This window comes from Alosa alosa, chromosome 4, assembly GCF_017589495.1.
Source record: "Alosa alosa isolate M-15738 ecotype Scorff River chromosome 4, AALO_Geno_1.1, whole genome shotgun sequence".
Taxonomy (NCBI): Eukaryota; Metazoa; Chordata; class Actinopteri; order Clupeiformes; family Clupeidae; genus Alosa; species Alosa alosa.
In genome coordinates, this window is record NC_063192.1 from 8,196,736 (window position 1) to 8,222,629 (window position 25,894).

The 25,894-nt window shown below is 45.4% G+C and overlaps 1 protein-coding gene across 1 annotated transcript in view; it reads left to right on the plus strand.

Annotated features, from left to right (window-relative positions):
* The first annotated feature begins 843 nt into the window (after window positions 1-843).
* nol4lb (nucleolar protein 4-like b) overlaps window positions 844-25,894 on the plus strand; it is a 93,962-nt gene continuing 68,911 nt past the window's right edge. The window contains 3 exon segments of the mRNA XM_048240624.1: window positions 844-1,592; window positions 21,596-21,751; window positions 25,082-25,193. Coding sequence (XP_048096581.1) covers window positions 1,257-1,592; window positions 21,596-21,751; window positions 25,082-25,193 — 604 coding nt within the window. The 5' untranslated portion in view covers window positions 844-1,256.

Here is a 25,894-nt window from a genome sequence, read left to right on the forward strand (position 1 = left end):
TTCGAGATCATATCTGGCGCATAGATGGGACCACAACAGCAACTAACAACAGAGAGCAAAATGACTTAAACGGACAGAGAGAGCCTCAACGAGCGGCACTAGCAAAGACAAAAAATGTCACTTCCCAAAAAAACACGCACGCGAACGAAGCCAGGCTTATTTTGAATGGCTATTCGCTTCGTAATTCATGTTCATCATTTTCTAACAAAACACAAAATGTTTTATTTGCCTTTTCGGATATGAGTGTCGATTAAATTTCGTTTTATACGGTGAACTCTTTTTTTTATATGTCAGTGGCGCTCAAGTTCAAATTGAACGATTTTTTTTTAGAAATAGGAACGTGTCTCACAGTGAAAGGTGTTCTTCGCCTCCTGGGACAGCCACGTTGCTTCGTTTTCATTTTAGGCTGCTGCTGAGTGATAGCGTACAGACTACTTCCTGTATCGTGCGCACCCAGTCCCAGCAACGCAGGGTGCGCTTTACGGGTGGAACAAACCACAAACCGTCCCCAAATCACGTTGCTCCGTATCCTTGTTTGAGTCATACCCAAAATGTATTCGATAACTGGTCAGGGTAGCTTCATGCCCTTTACAGAGAGAGAATAAGCGATTCGGGGCAGTCGGCGTATCCGTCCGATTCTAACAGGTGGTGTACTAGTGGACTAGGCTATCAGGTGGTGGAGTTGAAAGAGAGGGGGTGTAGCCTATACGCAGGTTATTCAGCACAGTTCATGGTGCTTTATTAGCTGGCGTTTGCACCACGCTCAACAGCCCGACGAATATACATATTTCATTTTATTCAATTGTACGACACATTTATCCGTTGTTAGTGGTTTGATATCCGTGATTTGGTATCCGTTATTTTTCTTTACCAAAGCGTAGCCATTACCTTCATATTTCCAAAAAAGACAAAAAAACGACCTAATTAGCCAGAGGACCAACAAGACACAGGTGGGAGATACCCGTTTCGTAGGACAGCCCCTTCTCTCAGTTCCTCAGTGGAGGGTAGGCTCGTGGGTCTGACATTTGTTTGTCATCCTTTGGGACAGGAGACCAAACGATTCCGCAAACAGGTGTGCGTGCTCACAAATCTTCATAGATTGGAAACCATTTCTTTTTTGTTCAAATAAGGATGACTAGTAGCTTGATATATTCTCAGAGAATACTTTAGTTCATTACGGAAAGCAGAGAGTGGTTTACACAGAAATATATAGCTCTTTCAGTTTGGAGGGCTGGGGTTTTCGTACGGAAAAAGCGATGTCAACCAAAAGAACGAGCGTGGTGTCAACGAAACGTAGCCAGAGCCCCGTTGTGTGGGAAGGAGAGATGTTCAGTGAATTTCAGGACTGGTGTCTCCGGACTTATGGTGACTCGGGTAAAACAAAGACAGTCACCCGACGAAAATACAACAAAATTCTCCAGACCCTCATGCAAGGCGACGACTCCGACGGCGTCTACCTCGAGAGCAACCATATCAACGCCAAATTTAAATTCTGGGTGAAATCCAAGGGGTTTCAGGTCGGGAGCGCTGAGGACGAAAATGCGAACGAGGGCTCTGGCAGACCTGTCCTGTACGTCCCCATCAAGGCAACGGTTAGTGTAAGTGTCTTTTCTTTTGACACAATAGCATACATACAAGGCGACGCGCAGCCTGTCTTATTTGGTTATATGCAAATTCAGAGGGGGTTTTCTCCCCGCGGGGCCACCATGCAACTGGTAAATTGCCAACAACTTTCGGTTCTCAATTTTATCCCTATGTGTCACACACACTTGATATTACTACTCATTGAAAGTGTCCTGTAGTTGCTCATGCCCCGTCATTCCCACCGTGGGCACGACCAGTGCCACCCCAAATAATGAAAGTCATATGGCATATGCCTGTTCCCTTGTGTTGCATACTAAAACAAATGTAAGCTTGTCTTGTAAATACACGATTAATTTAACACATCACTTGTTAGTGTTTAATCATCAGTTGAATTATGTGCGTGCCGTGAGCCTGCGTGTCTGCCCAGTGCCAATGAGATGGAGAGGTGTGTCATGTTCGAAGCATCACGGGCGACGAGTGCTTTTTGACGCCTTTTACGCGCGCGATCGTAGGCTACGTAGCCATTCCAGATTTAACATGTTGAGCTATTTTTTTTTTAGCAAATAACAATGCACCTTTATGGAATAGTTATTTCGCGTAATATATATACATATTTCGTAAGTAGGCTGTAGCCTTTTCCAGAAGTGTCCTGCTGTGCCGTGTGGGTACTGCCAAGCGCCAGCCTAACCCCATGTTCCAAAGCGGAGGTTTGTCTCTGACGGGTCGGTCACAGAGAGGTCGTGATCTGGCCATTGGCTGTTGCTGTTTTATCGTCCAACTCCGCCATCAAACTATTTGAGATTTCTCTTAAACATTCGTGTAATTTCGGTATACAGTAGAGATACTTAGGCCATAGCCAATAAATAACATGTCTGATTACTAAATTATAATCATCTTTTGTTTTAGTATTGAAGCTACTTACAGAAAAATTTACTTTATCCAAATGAAAACCAAGACCCTTAAGTGTAAGGCATGCAAATAAGTATGAGCAAGGATCCTTTGTGTCTGGGGTCCATAGAGCTTACCAATCCATTTGCTTCTACCTGAGATGCCACCCCCTGTCCAGGAGCGCTTCCCCATATGAGCTCCATAGCAAATGGAGACTATGAAATGCTTTGCCCATGTCAGCCAAATGTCTTTTGTGTGACATAGTCAGCGTTATTGTGCCGTGTTGCCTAATGATCAGACCAGAATACTAGTGTAAAGGTTGCAGTTACTTCAGTGTTGTGGAGTAGGGAGTAGGATAAAAAAGGAAGATGGAGATTTTTCTCACTTTATGCTAATTCTTTCACAAAATTCCTGGTGTAGATTTTTAAAATGTTTTCTAAAAATCTCTTAATTTTCCCACCCCTATTTTAGCTTTCCTATCCACTCACAGCATTATTGATTTTAATTAAGCTTTTTTAATAGTGAATGGGTCTTTCTGTCTCTCTCTCTCTCTCTCTCTCTCTCTCTCGCTCTCACACACACACTCACACACACACACACACACACACACACACACACACACACACACACACACACACAGGTTCAGCAAACTGGTTGAGTCTGGTTGTGTTTGAAACAGTTCACCAAACACACAGTGTGTGTTAATGGGGGTTTGGTAGTGTAATGTGTTGGTGATGTGTTGATTTCATATGTGGTTTCTCCTCATCTGTTGATTTAAGAATAAAAGAGCTTCAGATTAGGCTAGTTGTAGTTGGTTCTAGTTTACATTTACATGTATATTTGTTTCTTTAGCAGACACTATTATCCAGAGTTATTTACAAAATGAGGATTAACATTGAAGATACATTGCAAAGAAGACCTTAGGTAACATTAAATACTACCTTACAAACACCATGAGACTACCAGAGGATGAGAGTGCAAAAGTTAGAGTACTGGTCAAAGTGCAGTTGAATGAGATGGTGATGGAGAGAGAAGGAAGTAGAAGGGAAGACAGGAAGTGTATGGTAAGTGTGTTGGATTGTTAGATGTGTTAGGAGAAGAGGTACTCAGAAGAGTTGGCTATACAAGAGCTTCTTGAAGTTGTGTTGGATATGCTTGTGTTGATATATCTTTGGACATATCCGCACAAGTACATATCCAAAGATAATATTTGATATGGTTTTGTTGTGGAAATGAAATGTCCATCCATATACTGTGTCCATCCATGTATGGAGTGTTAATGGAGAGACTATTGTAGTCGATGAATGAGGCCATTTATGGTCCAACCACCAGACTGTCCCATGCTAGAACCGTGTATTTGTGTGTGTGTGTGTGTGTGTGTGTGTGTGTGTGTGTGTGTGTGTGTAATGAGAGAGAGAGAGAGAGAGAGAGAAACAAAGAGACAGAGAGAATGTGTGTGTGACTGTCTGTGTCTGTAACACTCACTTCTTTTTATGTTAACATTATTCATGAGTCATTGGGTCTTACATTTTGTCTACCAATTTTTTTGTACTATTCATTCCCCTGTTGGGTGAGACCAGACATTTTCAGATTATTACTTGTTATCTCCTCTGAAGTGCAGACAGGTGTCTTCAGGGAGTAGCATTCTCTCAGGAAATACAAGAGCCAAACACAGCTACACACAACAGTGGAGATAGCAATATCTCTTCAAGACATATGTTAAATGTTTTTGCCATTATTTAAAGAATAGTGTGCTTCCAAAGTCTATGAACACTTCATCCAAGTCAGAATTATTGCACAGAACATTCCACTTAAAAAAGAGAGGCAGAGCAGCACTCCAAGGAGGGCAGAGTGAGTCGTCATCTGGCGTGACCTTTAGAGACCTTTAGCAGGGGAAAATAACAGTGCAATGATGGTGGTGCTGGATATGGATGATAAAGAACCAGCGGAGAACAGAGAGTTGATGGGGTCGGAAGAGTGCAAAAAACAACACATCTGAGTGCATGGAGATAAATAGGAAGTATTTGCTACAGAGGGATTGTGAGAAAGGAGGGAGAAAGACAGGGAAGGAGGGAGTGGACAGCAAAGGCCACAAGAGGCAATGGTAAGTATAGTGAATGGGACGGCAATACAGATGGAGAGAGAGAGAGAGAGAGAGAGAGAGAAAAGATGAGAAAAAGAGGCTAAAGGAATCATTGGGACCCTAAAGAGGAAGCTATGGTGGAAGAAAGACAGTTGTGATAAAGAAATGTGTAGAGAAAGAGAGAGAGAGAGAGAGAGAGAGATTGGAGGGGGAGAGAGGGGGGGTAGAGATGGAGAGAGAAAGAGAGAGGGATAGAAGGGGTAGAGCTGATGCAGCAGGCAGTGTGCGGGGTGCAGGGGGTGTGGGGGGGTGGGGGCGGATTTCAGCATGAGCGGGGGACATGCAGGAGGAAGCAGACGGCCAGTTCAGCCATCACATGCAGTTGACACCAGCGTCTCAGCGGACACTATTAATAGCCCCTCAACGTTTGCCTCTTTCCTTCTCTGGACGGGGTGCTCAGAGACAGGCAGGCAGGCACGCACACAGTCTGAATGGCCACTGTGTGTATGTGTGTGTGTGTGTGCGTGTGTCTGCTTGCGCATATGTGTGTGGATGTGTATATGCATTTGTTTGTGCTCATGTGTGTCTGTCTATATGTGTATTTTTTTTTGTGTGTGTAGGTGGAAGAGCAAAGTTAACAACTCTCCCATCAACTGTTGCTTCCTCCCTCCTCATTCAGAGCTTCATATGGAGGCTGCCAGTCTGGCGGGCCCACAGTCCACCTGTCTGCTGCAGCCAGACAGCATGACAGGCATAGCCAAAAGAGCCAGCCAACAGACAGAGAGATGGGGAGAGCTGGGGAAAGCATAGTGAGTCAGGGAACAAAAGGACAAGAAAGAGAGAAAAGAGAGGGAAATAAGGAAGAGACAAAGAGAAAGAAACAAAGAAAAAAATAAATTTGCTAAGAGGAAAAGCTGGGTCATTTTGTTAGCTATTTTTTTAATCCATTTCCTTGAGCATTGGCTGCAGGCAGTGTCGGCACCAGACGCCCATCAGAAACGCTCGCCCACGGAGCACACAGCGGGAGGGGGGCTTCCACTCTGCTCCCTCCCTCTCCGGGCCGACGACACTCGCGCTTGCGCCCCCCGTCTCAGCTGGTGGCGCTTGTCCCGGCCCGTCCCGGCCGCCCTGCAGGTCACATGAGCGTCTGCCGTACTGCTGTGCCTGGGCCTCTGTGTCTTGTTCCTGTCACATGAGCATCAATCACCAGTGACATCAGTACCGCCCCCTCCACCCCCTGCATGAGCCTGCACAGGGGAAGGACAATTAGCATGAGAACAGGCCAGGGAGTAGTTAGGTGTCGGCAAGTGCTTGTGTTTATGAACATGAGATTGTGTGTGTGTGTGAGTCCGGGTATCTTCTGGCTTTGGTTTGGTTGGCAGTGATGTATCGGCGGTTTAGGATGTAATGTGGGCCTGCAGGGGTAACTTAATTGACGACCCCCCCCTTCACCCAGCCACTGCCCCTATCAGCTCTGGGATCTCTGTAATCTCAAAGGCTGCCCCCTCCTGCTGAAATAAATATGCTAAATTGACGTGAATTGGCAGGACCCTCATAGGGCTGCCCCCAACCCCCTGCTCCCAGCCTACACACTTCTGCTCAGCTGCTGAGAGGGCTGCTGGCCCGGGGTGAGCCAGGGGACACCAGCTCCAAGATGGAGGGCTGGTGTAATGGTGGTCAAGTGTGTTTGTATGTGTCTGTGTGCATGTCTCTCTCTCTTCAGGTGAGAGGAGAATGTTAGTTCAATGGTTTGGTATTTTCCTGTGCATTTTGTTTGCATGTGTATCTCTCTCCTCTGCTTTCATACCTGTTGACATCTGTGTGTAAAGATTGTGTGTATCTATGTTTGTGTGCATTTAACGCTTGTTGACAGTTGGGTTGTGTGTTTCTGTGTTTGTTTGCATGTGTTTTATGTTCTTGCATGTATCTGTAGACACTAACGTTGATTAGTCAGGTGATCTGAGTTATACTCCAGGTGCAGCGCTGACTGCAGCTGGTTGGGGTGAACAGATATTCCCTCCTCCCCCCTTTCCTGTACTCTCGCCTCTCTCTCCTCTCCTCCCCTCCCCTCCTCACCTCTCTCCTCTCCTCTCCCCCCTGTCCTGTCTTTTGCTTGTCTCTCCTCTCTCCTCTCCTGTACTCTTGCATCTCTCTCCTCTCCTCTCCTCTCCTCCCCTCTTCCCTCCTCTCTCTCCTGTCCTCTCTTCTCTCTCTCTTCTCCCTTGTACTCAGGCCCTATTGACACCCAACCTGCCGGCCACCCCCACACCTCCCCGTCCCCCTCACACTCCCTCTGTTCCTCTCAGTGGCTCGGAGTACAGAGTGATTATGAGTGCGGGACAGCTTGTCATTGTCCCTGGTATTCTAGACTTGTGTGTGTGTGTGTGTGTGTGTGTGTGTGTGCATGTCCATGTGTGTGTATGTGTGTTTGTAGCCTCCCTCCAACCCCTATGGTCTCCTCTAGCTCTGGCCTTGTCACAGACACCTCACTCTGCCTCCCCCTCAAAAACACACACACACACACACACACACACACACACACGCGTACACACGCACGCGCGCACACACGCACGCGCGCACACACACACACACACATGCGCGCACACACACACACAGTTGCACCCCACACCCCTACCCCTCTGGTGCTGGCTTTGTGGCATTGCCTGGAGAGTTTCAAATGTCACAGAGCAGGATGCAGGCGTTGAGTTCAACCCCAACACAGTCAAACACGTACACGTGTACATACACACAAACACACTCACACACATATGCACACACAGTTAGTGATGGGCAAGCTACTATCTTAAAAGTAGCTTAAATAAAGCTTAAAGGAGAAATCCGTAGAGGAGAAGGTGAATGCTGAAGAGACTGGGGGGGGGGGGGCTATAGTGCTGAATGAGGGTCCACCTCCCTGTGTCTGTGTTTGTGTTATTGTGCCTTGTGTGGACAGGGGGATGCACTTATTACATTCAAAGTCAACAAAAATTCAAATGTTGTCTAATAAGCAGCATGTAATATATGACTTGTTTATTCTCATTGTCCTGCAGCAGCCTGAAATCAATTGTTTTTCTGCAGAAAAGATCTAAGTTGAGTAAAGGCAATAATGTGCAGCAGCCTGAAATCAATTGTTTTTCTGCAGAAAAGATCTAAGTTGAGTAAAGGCAATAATGTGTATGGAAGACCGGGCCATATTAACACATCATGTTGGCAGTCAGAGGGATAGGCCCTACTCCAGAAACACACAGACATACCCAATGCCATCCCCTAACACACCACCCCTGACCCCATTTTTGTGTGTGTGCGCGTGTGTATGTGTGCAGACCGGTGTGGTATCTGCTTTCTGTGAGGTTGTAAATCCTTCGCTGGCAGTAATTGTGTTACTGGGAGTCCTGTGCCAGTGTGACTGTGAGGGGAAAACAGAGGGAGGCACTGGGAGACAAGAGGAGGGGGGAAGAAAGGATAGAAGGACAGCAGAGAGAGAGGGAGGACATGAGTGAGAGGAGAAGAACAAAGGAGAGATGCAGAAAAGAAAGGTGGAAGAAGAGCAGAGATAAAAGAAAGGAGGTTTGGAAAGGGTAATGTGGTGGTGTGAAATAACACATGATTGTAACATGAAGGGATTCTTTTAGTAATTATATTGGTTTATCTTTGTCTCTATAATTGTCGTTTCACCAAATCAATATTGATAGTGTTTTAGTATGGTGTTCAACAATACAATCAGTACTGTCCCCAAAGTGGTTATATTTTCATCGATGATTTTGGTTGAAGGCCATGGGGATGAGGATTACCTTTGACACAGGTATGCCTCCTGAGTTTAAACCATTACTGCAAACCCACACTTGCACTCGCACGCAAGCACAGCCTCACTTCACCTCCACTCCAAACACACACACACACACACACACACACACCCTCCAGCACACTCCCATGTCACTGAATCCACTTCATTTGGAGGAGCGTCCGTGAAGAAAAGGGACAGTGTGCCCCTAGGACATTCAGCTGTTCCAACAACCAATTTGACCCACACATGACTACATATGAGTGCATGTGTGTACGTGTGTAGGGCCAATAAGCTAGTTAAGAGTGTGTGTGTGTGTGTGTTTGAAGTGATGGTTTTGTGTGTGTGTTTGAAGTGATGGTTGGGGGTGTGTGTCTGTTTGCAGTGATGGTTGTGTGTGTATGTGTTTGCAGTGATGGTTTTGTGTGGATGTGTTTGCTGTGTGTGTGTGTGTGTGTGTTTGCAGTGATGGTTTTGTGTGTGTATTTGGGGGGCAGGACAGTCACAAACTTGCATTGAAGATTTACATTCAAGATCCATTTCCCTTTGCTGAATAAGGTGGCTGATTTGCTCAGAGAGCAAGAATTGGTCACCATTTTATCATGCATCTCTCTGTGTGTGTGTGTTTGTGTATGTGTGTGTGTTATTTCTATATGTGTATGTGCTTGCCTTGAGTGGGCTTGTAGGAGTGTGTGTGTGTGTGTGTGCGTGTGTGCGTGTGTGTGCGCGCGCGCATTATCTTCAGTCATGTATGTGTTGGGAGATGGCACAGGTTGTTTGGATGGGTCGCATCTGGGAGAGCCTTGGACTTGAAGTGTTTGGTGTCTGTGGGAGTGCACTGGGTAATTGGATAACAAGACATTTTTGTGCACTCTGTCTGTAAATTGAGCCGTGTGTGTCTGTGTGTCTGTGTGTTTGTTTCTTTAAACTCGACATGTTCAGGGTCACTCGCTTAAAGATGCTCTCTATCTTTTTCATTCCTGTTGAACCTTCATAAGATGAGGCTTTGTGTGTGTGCAAACCCCATTCCAGTTGCTGGTAGTTATTAGGTTACCAGGACACTCTCTATGAAAGAAGAAACATCCAGTGCTCAAACAGTCTACTGTCCCAGGTGGCACCTCTACTGGCTTTTAACTGGTGCTATGTTATTAACTTGGAAGCATTCTTATTTTTACCCATTTGTGAGGACTAGCCTAGATAAGTCATTCTCAGCTTCTCTGGAAATGGCATTCTGTAGAAACCCTGTGTGGACGCACACTGAATGCTTGAGTTTCTACAAGGGTTGATCTCGACCAGGGAAATTCCTAATTTCAAATTGGTTGGTTGAGTAGGTGGATGTGTCAAGCTTGGTGAAGATTCCCTATACGTGCTGTACTATCCCTGTACTCACTCATGTCTATGAGTGTGTGCTGGACTAATTGTAAAGGTTCTCTATGGCAATGGCATGCGATGGCTATAAAGGTGATGATACATGCGGTGATGTTTTGAGCAATGTTGCCAGGCAATCACTGCACCTGTTCTTAACATTCTGATTGGATGATCTTGACAAGATGCCTGCTGATTAATTAAAGTCTTCAGATAGCAAACAATGTTGCCCAATATTAATGGTTAAGTGCCCAAATAAAAATACTCAGGAACATTGCCCAGCAACATTGCCTGCCCTGCAAGTTGCCCTGTGTATTGGGGCTGTTCTTAGGCTGTGCAAGTGTTTAACACCCTGCTGGGGATGTGACAAAGAGGAGCTCAACCACTTAGCAGCCACATACACACATCACCCCAGAGGAGCCTAGAGTAAAGCAAATGGGCACCTGACAGCTCCCATCGTTAGTGATGGCCACCAGAAAAAAGAGCACGAAAGACCAATTGAAAAGAGGAGAAAGAGATGGTGCTAAAATCCAATGCCAATGACTCCTGGTCCACCACCAGGTTGCAGCAATGAATGAAATAGAGAGAGAGATAGATGGTATATAGTTTTTCTTTTACATCTCGGATGCCAGTACAGAGGTAGCCAGGTCGATCGAGCTAGGTCGATGCTAACTCAACAATTTTGTTATTGGTAATTGCCCCTAACCACCCATTCACCTGTCAGTGTTTGTTGAGTGTGTACAGAGGGCATAATGGTCCCACTACCCACTAACAGACCCAACATATACTGTTGTGAGAATAAGTTTACACACCCATGGTAAAGTTGACTAAAAAGAGGAATAAAAATGCCTTAAAAATGCCTTAATGCCTTAAAAAATGGGGAAATATTCTTTGTGATGCTATGCATTCTGAAAAAGTTCTCTTAGCCTTCACCGTACCTAGATTGGTATGGTTTTATTTCAGTTAGCCTAATAACTGGTTTGATTTGCATTCAGAGATGATCTTATGGAAAGTACTCCATGCCATTGTCTAGGTAGGGTGAAGGGTATGTGATTATGTGGGGCTATTTTAATTTCAAAGGCCAAGGGAATTTTGTCAGGATGCATAGTATTCTGGATCCATGAAATAACTGGCCTTTAAAAATAAAAATCTGCCCAGCCTGATTATATGGGAATTTAACATATGCGTGTGTATACTCATGCCCCCTGTATTTTAAGGAAAAACACATTGTTTATTTACGATACATTATTCATTCACAAAGAAAATTGGTGTCCTTAAAGGTTGGCTTGGATGTGTAAACTTTGTAATGTGAAGTTTCATTAGTTACAACAAACAATACAAAATGTCTTGGACTTTTCCGACTGGAATGAGGGCGTTGTTTTTTTTCTTCTGAGTCCTAGATACCTTTCCAGAAATTGCCTAAAGCAATGTTCATCAGTGTAAAATATTAAGCAGTTATAACTAAGTACTGCTCTTAGAGCAGTCTGATTCCATCTGCAGAAAGTGCCTGCTTGGAGTGTAGCATTTGGGGTAGTCATTATAGAACTGCATATGTAGACTGAAACCCACACGGGGAGAATGTGTGTGTGTGAGTGATTTGCACTGGTCCTTTTGTCTAGCATACTTTTACAGTTATTTTACTTGTCTTTTATGTATATTTTACTTGTCTGTTTATGTTTATATATATTTTTTGGGTAGGCCCTTGATATCTTTGTGTATGAGAAATGTCATGTTGCCTGTGTTGTCTCTAAGGTACTTGAAAACCAAACACAAACCATTATGCAGACACACACATATTGCACAAAACCACAAAAACCACAGTGAACTCCAACTCCTATTACCAAACAGGGCTAGAGGTTGTGATTTATTGATCTGCTTAACTGATTCTGTGGAACAGAAACAGAATAGAAACTTTGTGTTATTACCAGTATTCATGTGTTTTGTTTTGTTTCCTAATGGTATGAGTTAGGCAGCTTTGCTGTGGCTATACAGATAAAAGCCCGACCTAATGTCCCAGAATGCTCTGGGGGAGGCCGGGGGTGAACGCCTTCCCCTCCCGTGGCCAAAGTACGCCTTGCTTTTCTTCATCCATCTGGTTGCCATGGAGATGAGCGATCTATTTATGCAGTCCTTTTTATGGAGAAATTAACACAGTTTTTTTAATTGAGTGTGTAGATGTGATTTGAGACACCTACACCAGCCCCCACCCTAATGCAGAAGGTGCACAGAGTGAAGACAGACAACACATACGCACACATTCTTTCTTTCTCTCTTTCTCGTTCTCTCACACACACACACACACACACACACACACACACACACACACACACACACACACACACACACAGACTCACACACTCCAATACCCATGTTGTCTCTGTTCAGGCTAGGCTCAGTGTGGTTTTAACAGCTGTTTAATTCAGGTTTGAGTCCTCTTGCACCTACACACTTTAGTTTTCACCATATGGTTATTGAATGTCTCCTGCATAATTTTGTGACATATTTGTGGTATTCAGCATTTGCACAGAGGATGTGTGTGTGTGAGAAAGAGAGAGACAGAGAGAGAGAGAGAAAACAAGAGAGAACAAGAGGGAGAAGAGAGTGTATGTGATGCTGAATCCATGGTCAACAACCCCTGGCTCTCAGCTTTCCTTAACCATCTCTGGGGAGGATGCTGCAGTGGGACAAAAGACCACCTAGTCCCAGCCCCCCCACTCCTGACACACACACACACACACATACATACACACACACACACAAACACCCCCTCCCCTGCTGCATGCAGTGTGTTGTCAACGCAGTCAGATAATTAGCTGAGCTTTGCTTCTCACCAGGGCATTGCTCCATCCATGCACATAATAATAATTGATGATGGTAATAATTGATGATATTTGGTAGATTAACTGATTTATTGATCTGTTGAATGATGAAACTTGTACATAGACATTTATACCTGTACACATGTATGCATATTGCATATAACATACACATGTTATTATTATAATTATTAGTCATGTTTGGAATGCTGATATGGTGATGTGGGTGATATGAAGTTTATGGTGGTAGTCATGATGATGTTTGTTTAGCACGTGAGTTCATTTGGTGTTGTGTTGGCAGCTGAGGGAGGAGAGTACAGACTCAAACAGGATATTAACTCAGGCACACAGTGCTGTGATTATCTGGTATAGTAATCTGCCACCAGGAGAAGCACTGCATGGGTAGGTAGGCTCTGTCGCATTAACCAAGTCAAATAGGAGACACTGAAATAATATAATAGTAAAGAGAATAAAAGAGAGATTTAAGAAAATACATTTGCTCTAAAGTGAATGTCTCTCGAGTACTTATTTTTCTATTGAAGAGAGAGATTGTGGCAGTAGTGCTGGGTCTGACTGAAAGAAGGCAAGGGAAGTTTCAAGGTCACTTTGAATAGGCGTAGCAGTGGGAGAAAGGCGAAGGAGAGGAGAATGGAGCAGAGATGTGGACTAATGGAAGAGAATGGGGAGAAAGAGGAGTAAAGGACAGAAGGGAAAAAGAAAGAAGAGCCGATGAGAGAGAAGGAGAGAGAGGAGGAGGGAGAGAGAGGGAGAGTGTTAGGCTCTGGAGCAGATGTGGGCTAGCCGTCCCTCGGCCACCTCTGTCAGGCGAGCCTGCTGCCGCCTGGCCACTGAGGCTCCATCATTTGCCCATCAGTTTGTTTATGGACGCAGCCATTCGGCAAGATCGGCCCATAAAATGTGACCGCCTGTCACATTTACAACAGATATTCAGGGCTGCGAACACAGCCGACATCCCCCCCAAACACACACACACACACACACCAAGCCCCTGCCCAGCACCTCTCTGGCACCTCTTCTTTTGTCTTCCACTATCCCCTCTGTTCATCTTGTCCCATACCTTCTCTCACACCTTCACTTTCTTTCTTTTTCTCTTCCTTCCTTTCTTTCTTTCTATCTACCTACATTTCTATTTCTGTCAGCCTCCTGCGTTTCTCTCTGCTGTAAGAGTGCCGTTGGAGAAGTGATGACGGAGCCCTGATAGAGCTCTGACCTGTCTGGCCTCTCTGGGATAGTGTGCGACCGCGAGGAGGTGGCTGGCTCTATTTAGTGTCGCCAATCTCCTTTTTGCGCCCGCCTGCGGCCTGCCTGCCACTGGTTGATCTCTCTCTGCTTCCTCCACTCCATGTGCCAGAGAGGTGGTTTGCTAATGATAATGCCAAAGAGACACATGCAGAGAGAGAGACAGAGATAGAGAGAGAGATGGGAGGAGAGAGAGAGAAAGAGGGAGTAAGACGGAGAGAGGGAACATGGAGTTTTTTCGCCCACGTCGTGTAGCTGACCCGATGCATGTGTATCTGTCACCAGGGCTGTCGTTATTTTCGCACCAGCTGGAGCAGCGGTATTTTAAGCACTCCGTCTCTTACCTCGGTGCATTTTCAGTGGCAGGTGCGGGCGAGAACGCTGGGTTCTTTTGCTTGTTTGTGTCAGAGTGTGTGTGTGTTGAGAGAGAGAGAGAGAGAGAGAGAGAGAGAGAGAGAGAGAGAGAAAGAAAATATGCATTGCCTGTTTGCATTCACACAGGCATGGCAGGTATTCTGGCTGGACTCGTTTGTCTGAAGGGCTTCTCGCCTCTTCCGCCATCCCTCCATCCTGAGCGGTGGATTGCTGAGAGTGCTGGGGGAAGGAGGGAAGGGTTGGGGATGTGGCAGGGCAAGGGGCCGCCAGCCGTTTACTGAATCGACCCCTCGCGTCTCCTAGCAACTGCGCTGTTTGGAACGGGACGGGGGAGTGCGAGAACGAAAGAGAGGGAGAGGGGGAGAGTGAGACAGAAATGGGAGAGAAAACCCAAGAAGTGAGTGCTGAGAGAGAGAGAGAGAAAAGAGAGAGAGAAAGGGGGGGGGGAGTGAGAGATGGGGGGAGTGCAGAAAAAAGAGGCAAATTGAGAGAAGCGAAGGAGGCTATAATTATTCTGTGCTGTTGGAGAGCCACGGCCTGGAGGTGCAGGGCAGAGGGAGAGGTGGCGAGAGAGACAGAGGTGGAGAGAGGGAGGAAGAGGTGGAGAGCGAGAGGAAGAGACTGAGCAAGAGAGTGGGAGGGTGAAAAGGGAGAGGATAGCACAGAGGGATAATCAGAGCGTACCGCAGCAGGAGTGGTTTTGTTTGTGCATGTTGGTGTGAGACGGAGGGTGAGGGAGAGGGGCAGGAGGCGAGAGATAGGGAGAGATGGAGACACAGAGGTGAGGTTAGAGTGGGTGATATGGAGGGAAAGAATGGAGGAGCAGATGTTTAATGCGTTTAATTAGAGCTGTCCCCACTCTCTTACTCTCTGATATTCTCATCATATATTTCCTTAGGTGCCATTAGGTGTCCACATACCCTCCCACCCTGGGTGTCTGTGTGTGTAGATTTGAGCATTAATGAAGCACATAGGGCCTAAGCTGGATAGCAATACAAACCGATAGACTGGGTTTGTGTGCAGGTATTTAATCTTGTCCAGGACTCCAGCTGGGTTTAAAGGAAGAGTATTTCTCTGGGCCCATGGTCTCTGGGACTGACTCTTTTTCTGTGTGTGTTTGTGTGTTTCCACAGTGGGCTGCTGAGCTTGTTCATATATGTGGAAGCAACCTTCATATGTGTTCGCGTGACTGAGCTGTACAGCTGTAGGAATGCAAATATGTGCATGTGTGCTATGAGTGTATGTATGACTGTCTGCTGTGTGTGTGTGTGTGTGTGTGTGGCTGCAAACTCACGGTCAGGCAACCCTTTGCGCTGCCCTTTCTGGATGCTGTGACTTTGACCCCTGCTCGGCCAAGAGAGGGCAGGGGGTAGGGGAGAGATAGACCGTGTGTGAGTGTGTCTATATGTGTATGTGTGTGTGTGCGCGTGTGTTTGTGTGTGAGGGGGGTGGGGGTGTGTGCAGGCACCCTCTGTCCTGCCTGCTCTGCCTTAAGGTGCATCCATCCCCCTCCCCTCCCCTCCCCCGCCGTGCCCCACATAGATCCATGCGGCGGGGGCTTCTGCTGTCGTACCCACTATCGTCCCGGGCCACTGATGTGCCCCACAACCATGGGGGGAGGGGGCATCGGCAGGGAGGCCGCGGAGGGGAGGGGAGCCATGAGGGTGGAGGGCAGGAGCAGGGGGATGGGGATTGGGTGGGGGAGACAGGATGGGAGGAAGAGGAGGCGGAGGAGGAGGGGCAGCGGCAGCATCATGCCCAGGCAGGGTGAGTCCTTGGGGCTGAGCTGCACACACGTGTCCCGTCTCCTGTAGGCTAAAGCAGTGGAGAGAAGAGGGACAGGGAGGAGAGGAGTGGAAGGCCCTGATTCCCCCCATGTGTTTGTGCCAACAGAGCCGCTAAGATGGTGGATGTTGTGTGGCCATCAGTACCCACCAATAAGTGTTAATGCCCACTGCTTTCGTAATTCTCCACCTACAGCAGATTGCGAAGACTGACTGACATGAGTGTTTGCCCCATCGGTATTTAACTGCAAAGGGGGCCCCAAAATGATGTCACCATTGTTTTTCTGCATCTGTTGGCGCTTAGTATTTGAGGTGGGCATCATCATCATTATCACCATCACCATCATCAGCAGTATCATCATCGCTCTGCTGGAATGGAATTAACGATGCTGCGTGTAGATTAAGAAGCTGCCAATTCTCCACGCCGCTCTGTGCTGTCATGGCAACGTGCATTTACCTGGCACTGGAGCGGGATGCTCGTGGTGGTGCGGGGCGGGGAAAGGAGTGGGGGGGGGGGGGTGATGGAGCGAAGAAAAACACAAAAATGTGTCTGGATAGAGTTTGAGGAGGCAAGAGACACAGAGAGAGGGAACGTGAATAAAAGAAAAGGAAAAGGATGAATGAAAGGACGGGTGGAGATTAACCCTGAGCAGCGTTAATATATGAGAGCAGAGAGGTGGAGTGCAGGCGGCCAGGTGGAGTGTGCAGAGCAGAGGGTTTAGTGGAGGAGCAGGAGCAAAAGATGGAGGGACAAAGGGAGAAGGACAAAGAGAGAGAAGGACAGAGAGGGAGAGAGAGGGAGGAATGGGTGTAGAGATGTCATACAAGAAGTAAAAGAAGAGAGAAAATATAGGGTGTTTTTTTGTGTCTTTCCCCTGACTCCAACTGCTCCTTATTATACCAAAAAAACAAACTCAATTAACCCTTTGCAGATGGCCCATTCTAATTTCGGTACCCCAGTACCGATGACGTTCAGTCTAATAACTCCGCCATACCCCAACCAATTTATCTCACTGAAAACTTCCTCAAAAAGCGCCACATCATAGGCTTTCTGTGATATGATTGGTTAAAGGATTTTGTGGCGAATTTGTTTTTTTACTACGTGAAGGAAAAAAATCAAGAGTTGGCGTCTCCCTCCACTAGAGAAAAAACAGCAGGAAGCACTATGCATCGTTGACCTTGACGTCGTCTAAAGGAGAAACTACTGGATCATCTGAGGTAAAACAAGTCTTTTTATGTTATTATTACTTGTTATCCATGTTATTACTTCAAAATAGTTTTTTAAAGTTATTTTTTGCTGGTAATTACACCTTGTATGCATGGCAGTAACATAATGCGTGTGTGTGTTCACTTCAGCTGATGACAGCTGGTATTTTAGCACACCGTAATCTTTTAGTAAACTCATCATTTTCAGTCATTTTTTGGGGGCTACTATATGTCAACCAAGATTACAGACCTACTAAGACTGAAACTTTAACGATTTGTTCTATTTTGAACGATGTTTGCTTGCTTGTCATCTGATAGAAAACTAGCTAAGTTAGGTAACGTTAGCATCAGGAGAGGCTGCAACATGTCGTAACGCTGCGTGGCGATAAAGTTCACTCCGTGCTTCATGACTACCAACTTTATGTCAAGTAGACCTAATTGGTATTTTATTGTCAAATAAACCTTTCATTCCTTAAATTAATATGTATAGCACAATTTACAGTTGTTTGTAGCCAAGTTGCTTAGATGAAACATCTGACATGAATGACAACGTTAATGTTGCGTTACCGAGCGTGAAGACTGTGTTGATCACCCGATGGTGTAACGTGGGATTTTATTCATTGACTGCTGTTTTCATGAATACATGACTGAAGATTTGTTATAAATGTGTTTTAGTATGGTTTAGCTTTTTAGGCTGTAAGGTTGGCTGCTACGATTATGAGGTTTTGGGTGGCTAACTATGATGGGGCTCATACACCCAAGCCTGCCTAGTCAACACATTATTTTTTCCTAGGGGTGTTTTGTCTTTTCACGCAACTGCAGTAGCCTATGCCGCGGTGTGTATGTGTATGCATATGCTGTTTAGATGTTTTCTGTCATATCTCCGACTCATGTTAATAAATCAATTTTTTGCTTTGTAAGCTGGTATGCTATGTATGGTTTAGCCAAGAGCAATAACACTTACTGTAGTGAGCTCTGAGACTAATGTTACCTCTCAAGCAATATTGGGTCCTCCAGTGAAACAATAATACTTTTAGTGAAAAGAGTCATGGTTGGTGGTGATTTGCCAAGATTATGTGGGGAAGTAATGTAAAAATAAACTAAACAACCTATTCACTATCAGACCTGTGATTTGTTATTTTAGATGGAGGGAGAAATCGTGCAACTGGGGTGAAAGCTTAGCCGACTGCTGATGGCAAATATGACCCCAAGGACCACGATGGCATGGACATGGGACATGGATGGGTAGCTTCTGGATGAAGAAAGAAGACAATGATGTGCTACAGGAGGAGATAATCTTCCATCATCCTCAGCTGGGTAGCATGTTTACATTTGTGTGTGTGGTGTGTCGTCCATCTGGCAAGCACATTTCTGTTGTTGTGATAAGAGTGTTGCTTATAACAATAATGAAAGGGATTATAGTGATAATAGTTTGGTTAGATTTGTAATTCAATTTCTATATTTCTTATCTGACAATTTCTTTATTTTGAGTTTGGTCAAAGCATACACTTTGCCTATCCTTCCAACACAGACAGAGACACCAACTCCAATAGCATTTACACCCCATCGTCTGCTAGGCTTAGATTGACACACACACGCATGCACACACACACACACACACACACACACACACACACAACCATGCCACAGCTGTGACAATGCACACACCATGGATCTGGTGTGAATGTGGCGTTAGTGTATCACCTTATGTGTGGGGCAAATTATATGGATAATTATATATTGTATCGAATTATATGCTGTATGGTTGTTAAATGTCTTGAATTTCTTCTAACGTTTTAATTGTTTATAAATATGTGTGTGAATATTAGTATGAATTGATGTTTGCTTCATCATGTAAGATTTGTTGATCTTTGTTATACTGTTGTCTTGTCATTCTTGTAGTTCTAATAGTTACTGCATCTTTGTAAACATATGTTTGTTATTTACCTGAAGTTGTTGTTCCTGGTTATTTAATCACATTGTTTAAGACTTTTCTAAATAAAATGATTTATTTCCCCTTTCGTAAACCTAACACATGTGCCAGTGTCTCTATATTCTTGTTTTCATAGTAGAATGAAGCACACAGAGAAGCAGTTACAATCAGCTAGTCTGTCTTTCAGCCTTTATCTGTCCTCCCCACAATTGATTTAGCCTCTTCAGAGTACAGTAGGACATCCCATATTGAGCTTGTTTTGATGGTAAAACAGCTTATTTTTTTACATGACCATTATATCTGTATTTTTAGATCAGATGCCAAACCGGGAAATGAAAACATTCTACTCCTTTAAAAATTCTACTTGCTACTGTTATGAGTAAATTAATCATAACTTCTGAACCAAAGGTGATAAATTGATTCTGTTTTTTTTTCACTGAGGAGAACACAACACTGGCTATCCTTTGCACACTATATCTACAACAGACATTAGGTGAAAAGAAAAGATTCATCTTGACATTGATATTTTCAGGTTTTTTTGATGTTGAATTTTTTGAAGGTTTTGTTTAAAACAATGTGTTTACCCTCAAACTTATTAACTATGATATGTACCATTTTAAAGAGCTAGTTCTCCCTGATTACAATGGTGGGTATATCTTATCTCTGTCATGTAGCATGGCCACACAATAAACCTTTTTTGTCTCACAAGGGGCATCAAGTATGAAAAAAAGCGGAATGTTTTGCCGTCTGCAAAGGTCTAATAAATTTATCATAACTTTTGAACAAAAGGTGACACATTCTGTTTTTATCACTGAGTAGAGGACAAAATTGTGAATCTCCCATACACTCTGTTTTTCTCTATCTACAATAGAAATTGGGAGAAAAAATTAGATTAATCTTGACAAACTGATATTTTAAGTGTTTTTTTGGGGTTGAATTTTAAAGATATTTTTTAAAAATTATGTATGCTCTCCTCAAACTTATTAATTATATTTTATACCATTTGAAAGGGCTATTTCTCCTGATTAGAGTGGTGGGTATATTGTATCTTTGTCATGTAGCATAATCATACAATAAGCCTTTTTGTGCCATAAGGCCATCGAGTATGAAAAAATGGAATGTTCGGCACCGTCTGCAAAGGGTTAATCTGGAATCATGTGTGTGTGTGTGTGTGTGGTGTGTGTCTTGGTTTTGTTTGGGGTGTGGGTAGACAGAAATCCCCAGACTGCAGTTGTCAGGACCATTGTGGCTGTTCAGGTTTGACTACTGGAGGTGCATCCTCATGTCACATGACCCTCTGCCCTGCTCACCTGCCTGAGAGGTCTGTGGTGGTTGCCAAGGTAACATGGTCTGCCTTATGGCAAGCAGCAGACAGAAAATAGGAAGTATGATTTTTTAAAGTGCCAAATTGTTGTACTTCAATTTTTAATAACAAGGAAACATGCCACAGCTGTTATGGCTTCTAGCTTTTGTTCTCGACAGACACACACACATAATATCCCGGGAGAAGAGTGAATGAGCCTGTAATCATTTCTAAGCAGGAAAAGCATTTGTATGTGCACCCCGGGAGACATTCATTCCTGTAAAAAAGTGTGATCATTATCACCAGACAAAGTGAGGAACTGCTCTATGTCTGGTGCAAAAATGGTCTCACAAAGGCTGAAAATGCCCAATGAATCTGAACACGCTGCGCAGGAACATCCTTTTTTCACTCAAAATTTGACGTAATCATTTGATTCCAGTAGCGCTGCTGCTGACTGGTGCAGTGCAGAGAGCCAGGTGCCCAGGAGAACATGCTGGAATGCAGAAACAAAAGCACACAGACCGAGACTCAAAAAGTGTGTGTCTGTGCGTGTGCGTTTTGTGGCACCACCTGCTGTGCTTATCCGTGGCTACGTTTCCCCTTTCAGGTGAACTCCCGTACCTCTACCTCCCCCTGCCACCCCCTACTTCCAACCCACGTACCCCTCACTCCTGCTGGGTGGGTTCTGCCCCCTGCACTGCTGGGTGTGTGGGTGTCCTCCTTGACCAGCTTGAACTAGTGCCAGCTCTCCGTGGGACACCCCCACCCTCCCAAAGCATACATGAACATACACACACACACACACACACTCACACACACTCCACCACTGAGATGGTGAGGGCAAAGAGCAGCTGAGGCAAACACAAAGGTACACACACACACACACACACACACATCCCTCCTCCCTCTCATCCCACAGAAACAGTCATCATTTCCTCCTGCGCTCTGTGTCCATTTATGATTATTTACTCCTAGGCACCCCGCCACGCGTCCACACGCTTCCACAATGAAGCAGAAAGGAGCAGGTTAAAAAGCCACCTGTGGTCTCCTGTAGAATGGACATAATAAGCTGTGTTTTTTTTAGCTGTGTGTGAGCGTGTGTGTGTCGGTGTGCGCATGCACCCACATGTGTGTGTCTGTCTGCGTGTGTCTGTGTGTGTGTGTGTTTGCTGAGCCTCTACTCTGCTTTTAAGTGCTGCCCTCTTGTCCCCTGTGTGCAGTGTGTGGACAGCAGCTCTGGGCAGGACGGCGCGTCCCTGAAGAGGGTGGCGGTGGTGGAGGACTTCTTCGACATCATCTACGCTATGCACGTGGAGATCAGCTCCGACCCCGGCAGAGCCCCAAAACACGCTGGCCAGAAGAAGACCTACAAAGCGGTGAGCTAACCGCTGCAATCACTGTCCTTTCTTCTCTCATTTGTCTGTGATCCTTTGTTTCTACGTGTATTTATTCATCACTCTCACCCTTTAGTGTGTTTCTGCTTTACTTTTACATTTGTTTTCTTTAGTCCTGTTACTGCAAATTGTATTAAAAACTTTACAAACATCCAATTACGGTTTTGTAATTTAAACAGAAATGGGGCAAGAGAGCAGGCCCACTACTACATTAAAGCCTGGTCTTTCATTACATGCTTTAATTTCATATGAATTCATTTTAGACTTTCACACATTTTGAAATAAGGTTTGCAATACATTTAACAAGGCAGAAATGGTATCCTCTTAAAGCATGGACCACAGGTACAAGCATGCAGTGCAAAACACTAACATACAAATATGCATAAATACATGTTTTCCCAACCTTACTTGAACTCATATGAATAAAGAAAGAGGGAAAATAAGCACTGCCCTTTTCCCACCCTTATTATAAGCACCATAAAAACAGTATAGAAGAATTTGCTGAGGTGTATTTTCCCCACTCATCCCATGCATGTGAAAGAAACATTCAACTCTTTTCATTAAGGGAAATACAGGAGGATATTAGACTTGAGCTGCACTTTGACCTGCTGATCATGGGCACAGAAAAATGTTCATGTCCACTCAGGCTTTCTCTCCGTTTCGCCCTCTTTTTTCTTTCTCCTGCTGTCCGCACAAAGCAGGAGGGCAGAAGTGGGGTCATATGTGTCCAGTGGGTGCTGGAGGCCCATATAGCCCTCACATACACCTCTGGCACCTATAGAACCAGAGCCGAGTTGGACCTTGCTGCCGCTGTGGAAATGTGTCCTTAAAGTGCATAAAGTGAAAAGGGAAAGCCGAGAGACTTCCACTGACTTGGGACTCTGAATGGGCATTTAGCTCCCTACTGGCTGCAGTTCTCGTGCCCTGCCTCTACTGCCCTCTTTTGATGAGTCACTGGCATTGCAATGCTGTGCGACTCCCAACTCTCGCCATGAGGCTAAATTGCTCTGATTTTAATAAGAGGCTCTATTCATGTCTTGTGTGATTGACTCTGAATACATATTTCAAAGCTAAAAAGCTGAGGCGTGGACATGCATGCACACACACACACACACACAAATATATATACACACACAAACACAAATACATTATATACACACACACTCTCACACTTTCAAACAAGCACTGCGGGACACAAAGGACTTGTTGGCCCTGTTAGTGCTTGTCAGTTGTGCCTGACCCACCGCCGCTGCACTGTTTCCTCCAGTGCGGCTCTGCTGTTTTTTGTTGTGGAGCTCGGCTGCAGCGTCAGAGGCCCTGAGCAGCGCTTGTGCTCCCCACGGAGCTGGTCTCGCGCCGGGCCCCGCGGGCTCAAAGCTCACCCCTGCACACCCTGCTCCTTTCTGGAGCTGGTGCGCTGTGTGAGCTGCATTGTAAAAAGACAAAACGACAAAACACCATTCTTTCGGCCTTGGAATGGTCCACTGCGAGGGTGGGGGACTCGAGGTGGACGAAAGAGTAACAAATCAACAGAATCCTGATTTGAGACTCAGTGGTGCTTTTGTACTCTGTGAGCTTTAGGCTGTGTGTGTGTGTGTGGTTGCTGTATTTTGTGAGCAAATGCATTGTCTGTGTGTTTCTGATGTGCTGTGTATATTTATTTGTGTCTATATGTGTGTGCGCGCATTTGATGTGTGTAGTGTTGTTTATTTACTCCATCTTTGTGAATGCCATTTCAGGCACTTGGAATTGAAAAACAAAAGTCCTAACTAAAAGAGACTTGCCAAAGGCTGAAGGAGTGGTGAGTAGAGAGAAGACTAAGGGGAGAGAGAGAGAGAGAGAGCGAGAGCGAGAGAGCAGCAGGAAAGAGCAGAGGGAGAGTATGAATTGGAAATGGGGAGTGTGAAGAGAGAGAGAGAGAGAGAGAGAGTGTGTGTGTAAAAACAGAAGGAGCTGTGGGGGTGGAGGTTGGGCGTGCTGGTGGCAGTAGCAGTGGCAGTGTGATGGAGAGACAAAGAGAGATGGAGGAGGCAGGGCACGGGTGGAGGTAGCAGATGAAGGTCAGGGGGGCGGAGGGAAGAGAGAGAGGAGGGCTGCTTCACAGGTCCCTATCCGTGTTATCGCCTTGCCTTGGTTTGCATGAAGGGGGGTTGTGTGTGTGTGTGTGTGTGTGTGTGTGTGTGTGTGTGTGTATTTGGGAGGCAGAGGTACCGATGAGGGATTTCAGCTCACATACCACAGAGAAGTCTCATGTCCTCGGGCTATGCCAACGGGAGCTCTGTGTTGGCCATGGAGCCTGATTTACCATTTATTTTGGCTTCTGTTTTAATGCACCAAATTGGAATTCTGTGGGTGGTCCCACACTTCTCTCTTAGCAAGGTCTGCCTTTGTTTGCTAGTATTTTTCGCTATATCCACAGGTGCGATTGTCTGTGTTTGTGCATGTGAGCGAGTGAGAGAGAAGGAGAGAGGGTAAGAGAGAGAATATGTTTTTGTGAACACGCATCTGTGATTGTGTGTTTAACTTTCAACTCCGGAGACGGTGGTCTTTGTTCCAGGTTACATATTGTTGCCTGCGCAGTGTGCAGCAGATTGACAGCAACTTTGAATGAGCTGTCACCAAAGGCTGGAGCTGACATTTGTTAGGCCTCTCCACTCTGGCATCGCCCCTTCTCTGTCTGTCTGTCTCAATCACTGTCCAACATCTCCACCTGATCATCATCCATTTCTTCATCTCCCTCCATATCATTGCTCTGGATGTTGTTTTGCCTGGGAAACGGATTTTGAGAGAGAGAGAGAGATAGAGAGAGAGAGAGAGAGAGAGAGAGAGAGAGAGAGAGAGAGAGAGAGAGAGAGAGAGAGAGAGAGAGAGAGAGAGAGAGAGAGAGAGAGAGAGAGAGAGAGAGAGAGAGAGAGAGAGAGAGAGAGAGAGAGACATAAGGACTGCATGCTCTAGTGCATTTCTCAGGGCAAGGTCAGTGCTCTCCTCCAGGAGGATGATGATAATAGGTTAGTTCCAATGACTGCTGTAGAGCCTTTCTATGCCCTGTGCCAGCAGCATTTCTAACCAATGTTTATTCCGTTTCCATCTCGATCCTGTCTCAAAGATCCTAAAATAAATAAGTGTGTTCCTGAGTTGTTTCTTCTCTCCATTAGATGTTTGGTCGCCGCACAATCACTGTCAGCACTGTCCCAGTCCTTTGTTTCTTTTTTGGAATGTCCTCTCTTTCAACCCACATTGACATGCAAATGCTAAAACAACCCCTCAACCTCTTTCCCTCTCTCTTTCTCTTTTTCCGTTTCTCTCCCCCAGATTGCAGAGACGTATGCCTTCCTACCCAGAGAGGCGGTCACCCGGTTTCTGATGAGCTGTGGCGAGTGTCAGAAACGGATGCACATTAGCCCCAGCAGCGCCGACTTCAAAGGTACCTGCCCGCTCTCCCGCCACAGCCCTGGCCCGTTTTGACTCCATGCGGACCAGTCCGACAGAACCATACCATTTGATCACGTATACCTTCAGAAACCTTCACAGTTAGAACTCAATTAGGGCTGCTCAATTAATTGAATTTTAATCGAATTCGCAATGCCAATTCATGCCATCATCCTTGTGTGGCAGACAATGTAGCTCACTTAGCCGGGATGCCGTGCTTCTCATGCACTAGGCCTGCTCACCAATCAGAAATTGAAGGGACATTTGGAATATTGAATTGAAGCTTGTCTTTCTGACAGAAAAATCACAATTAGATATTTTCCCCAAATTGTGCCACCATAAAGGCCTTAAAAAAAAAAAAAACAACCAGACCTTTGTGTTCATTATGGCCCCATTCTGCGTCGTTTAGGCAGTTCTACCACCGTCCCCCACCACTCCCTGCTGCTGCCAGGCTGAAGCCAGCACCCCACCACCACCACCATCAGCACTGCCAGCTCCACAGACCTCCCCCCACTCCCACCCCTCTTCCAGTGTCTCATTAGAGTGGGAGTCATTTTGAGTGTCCTGCCTTCTCCCCAACACACTGCAATTAGCCCAATTAGGGGGCTTTTAACAAAGAGCTGGAAATGAGCTAATTTCTACAGTAAAGTGAGAGAGAAATAGGGAAATGGAGAATGAGAGCAGGGAGGAGGGGGG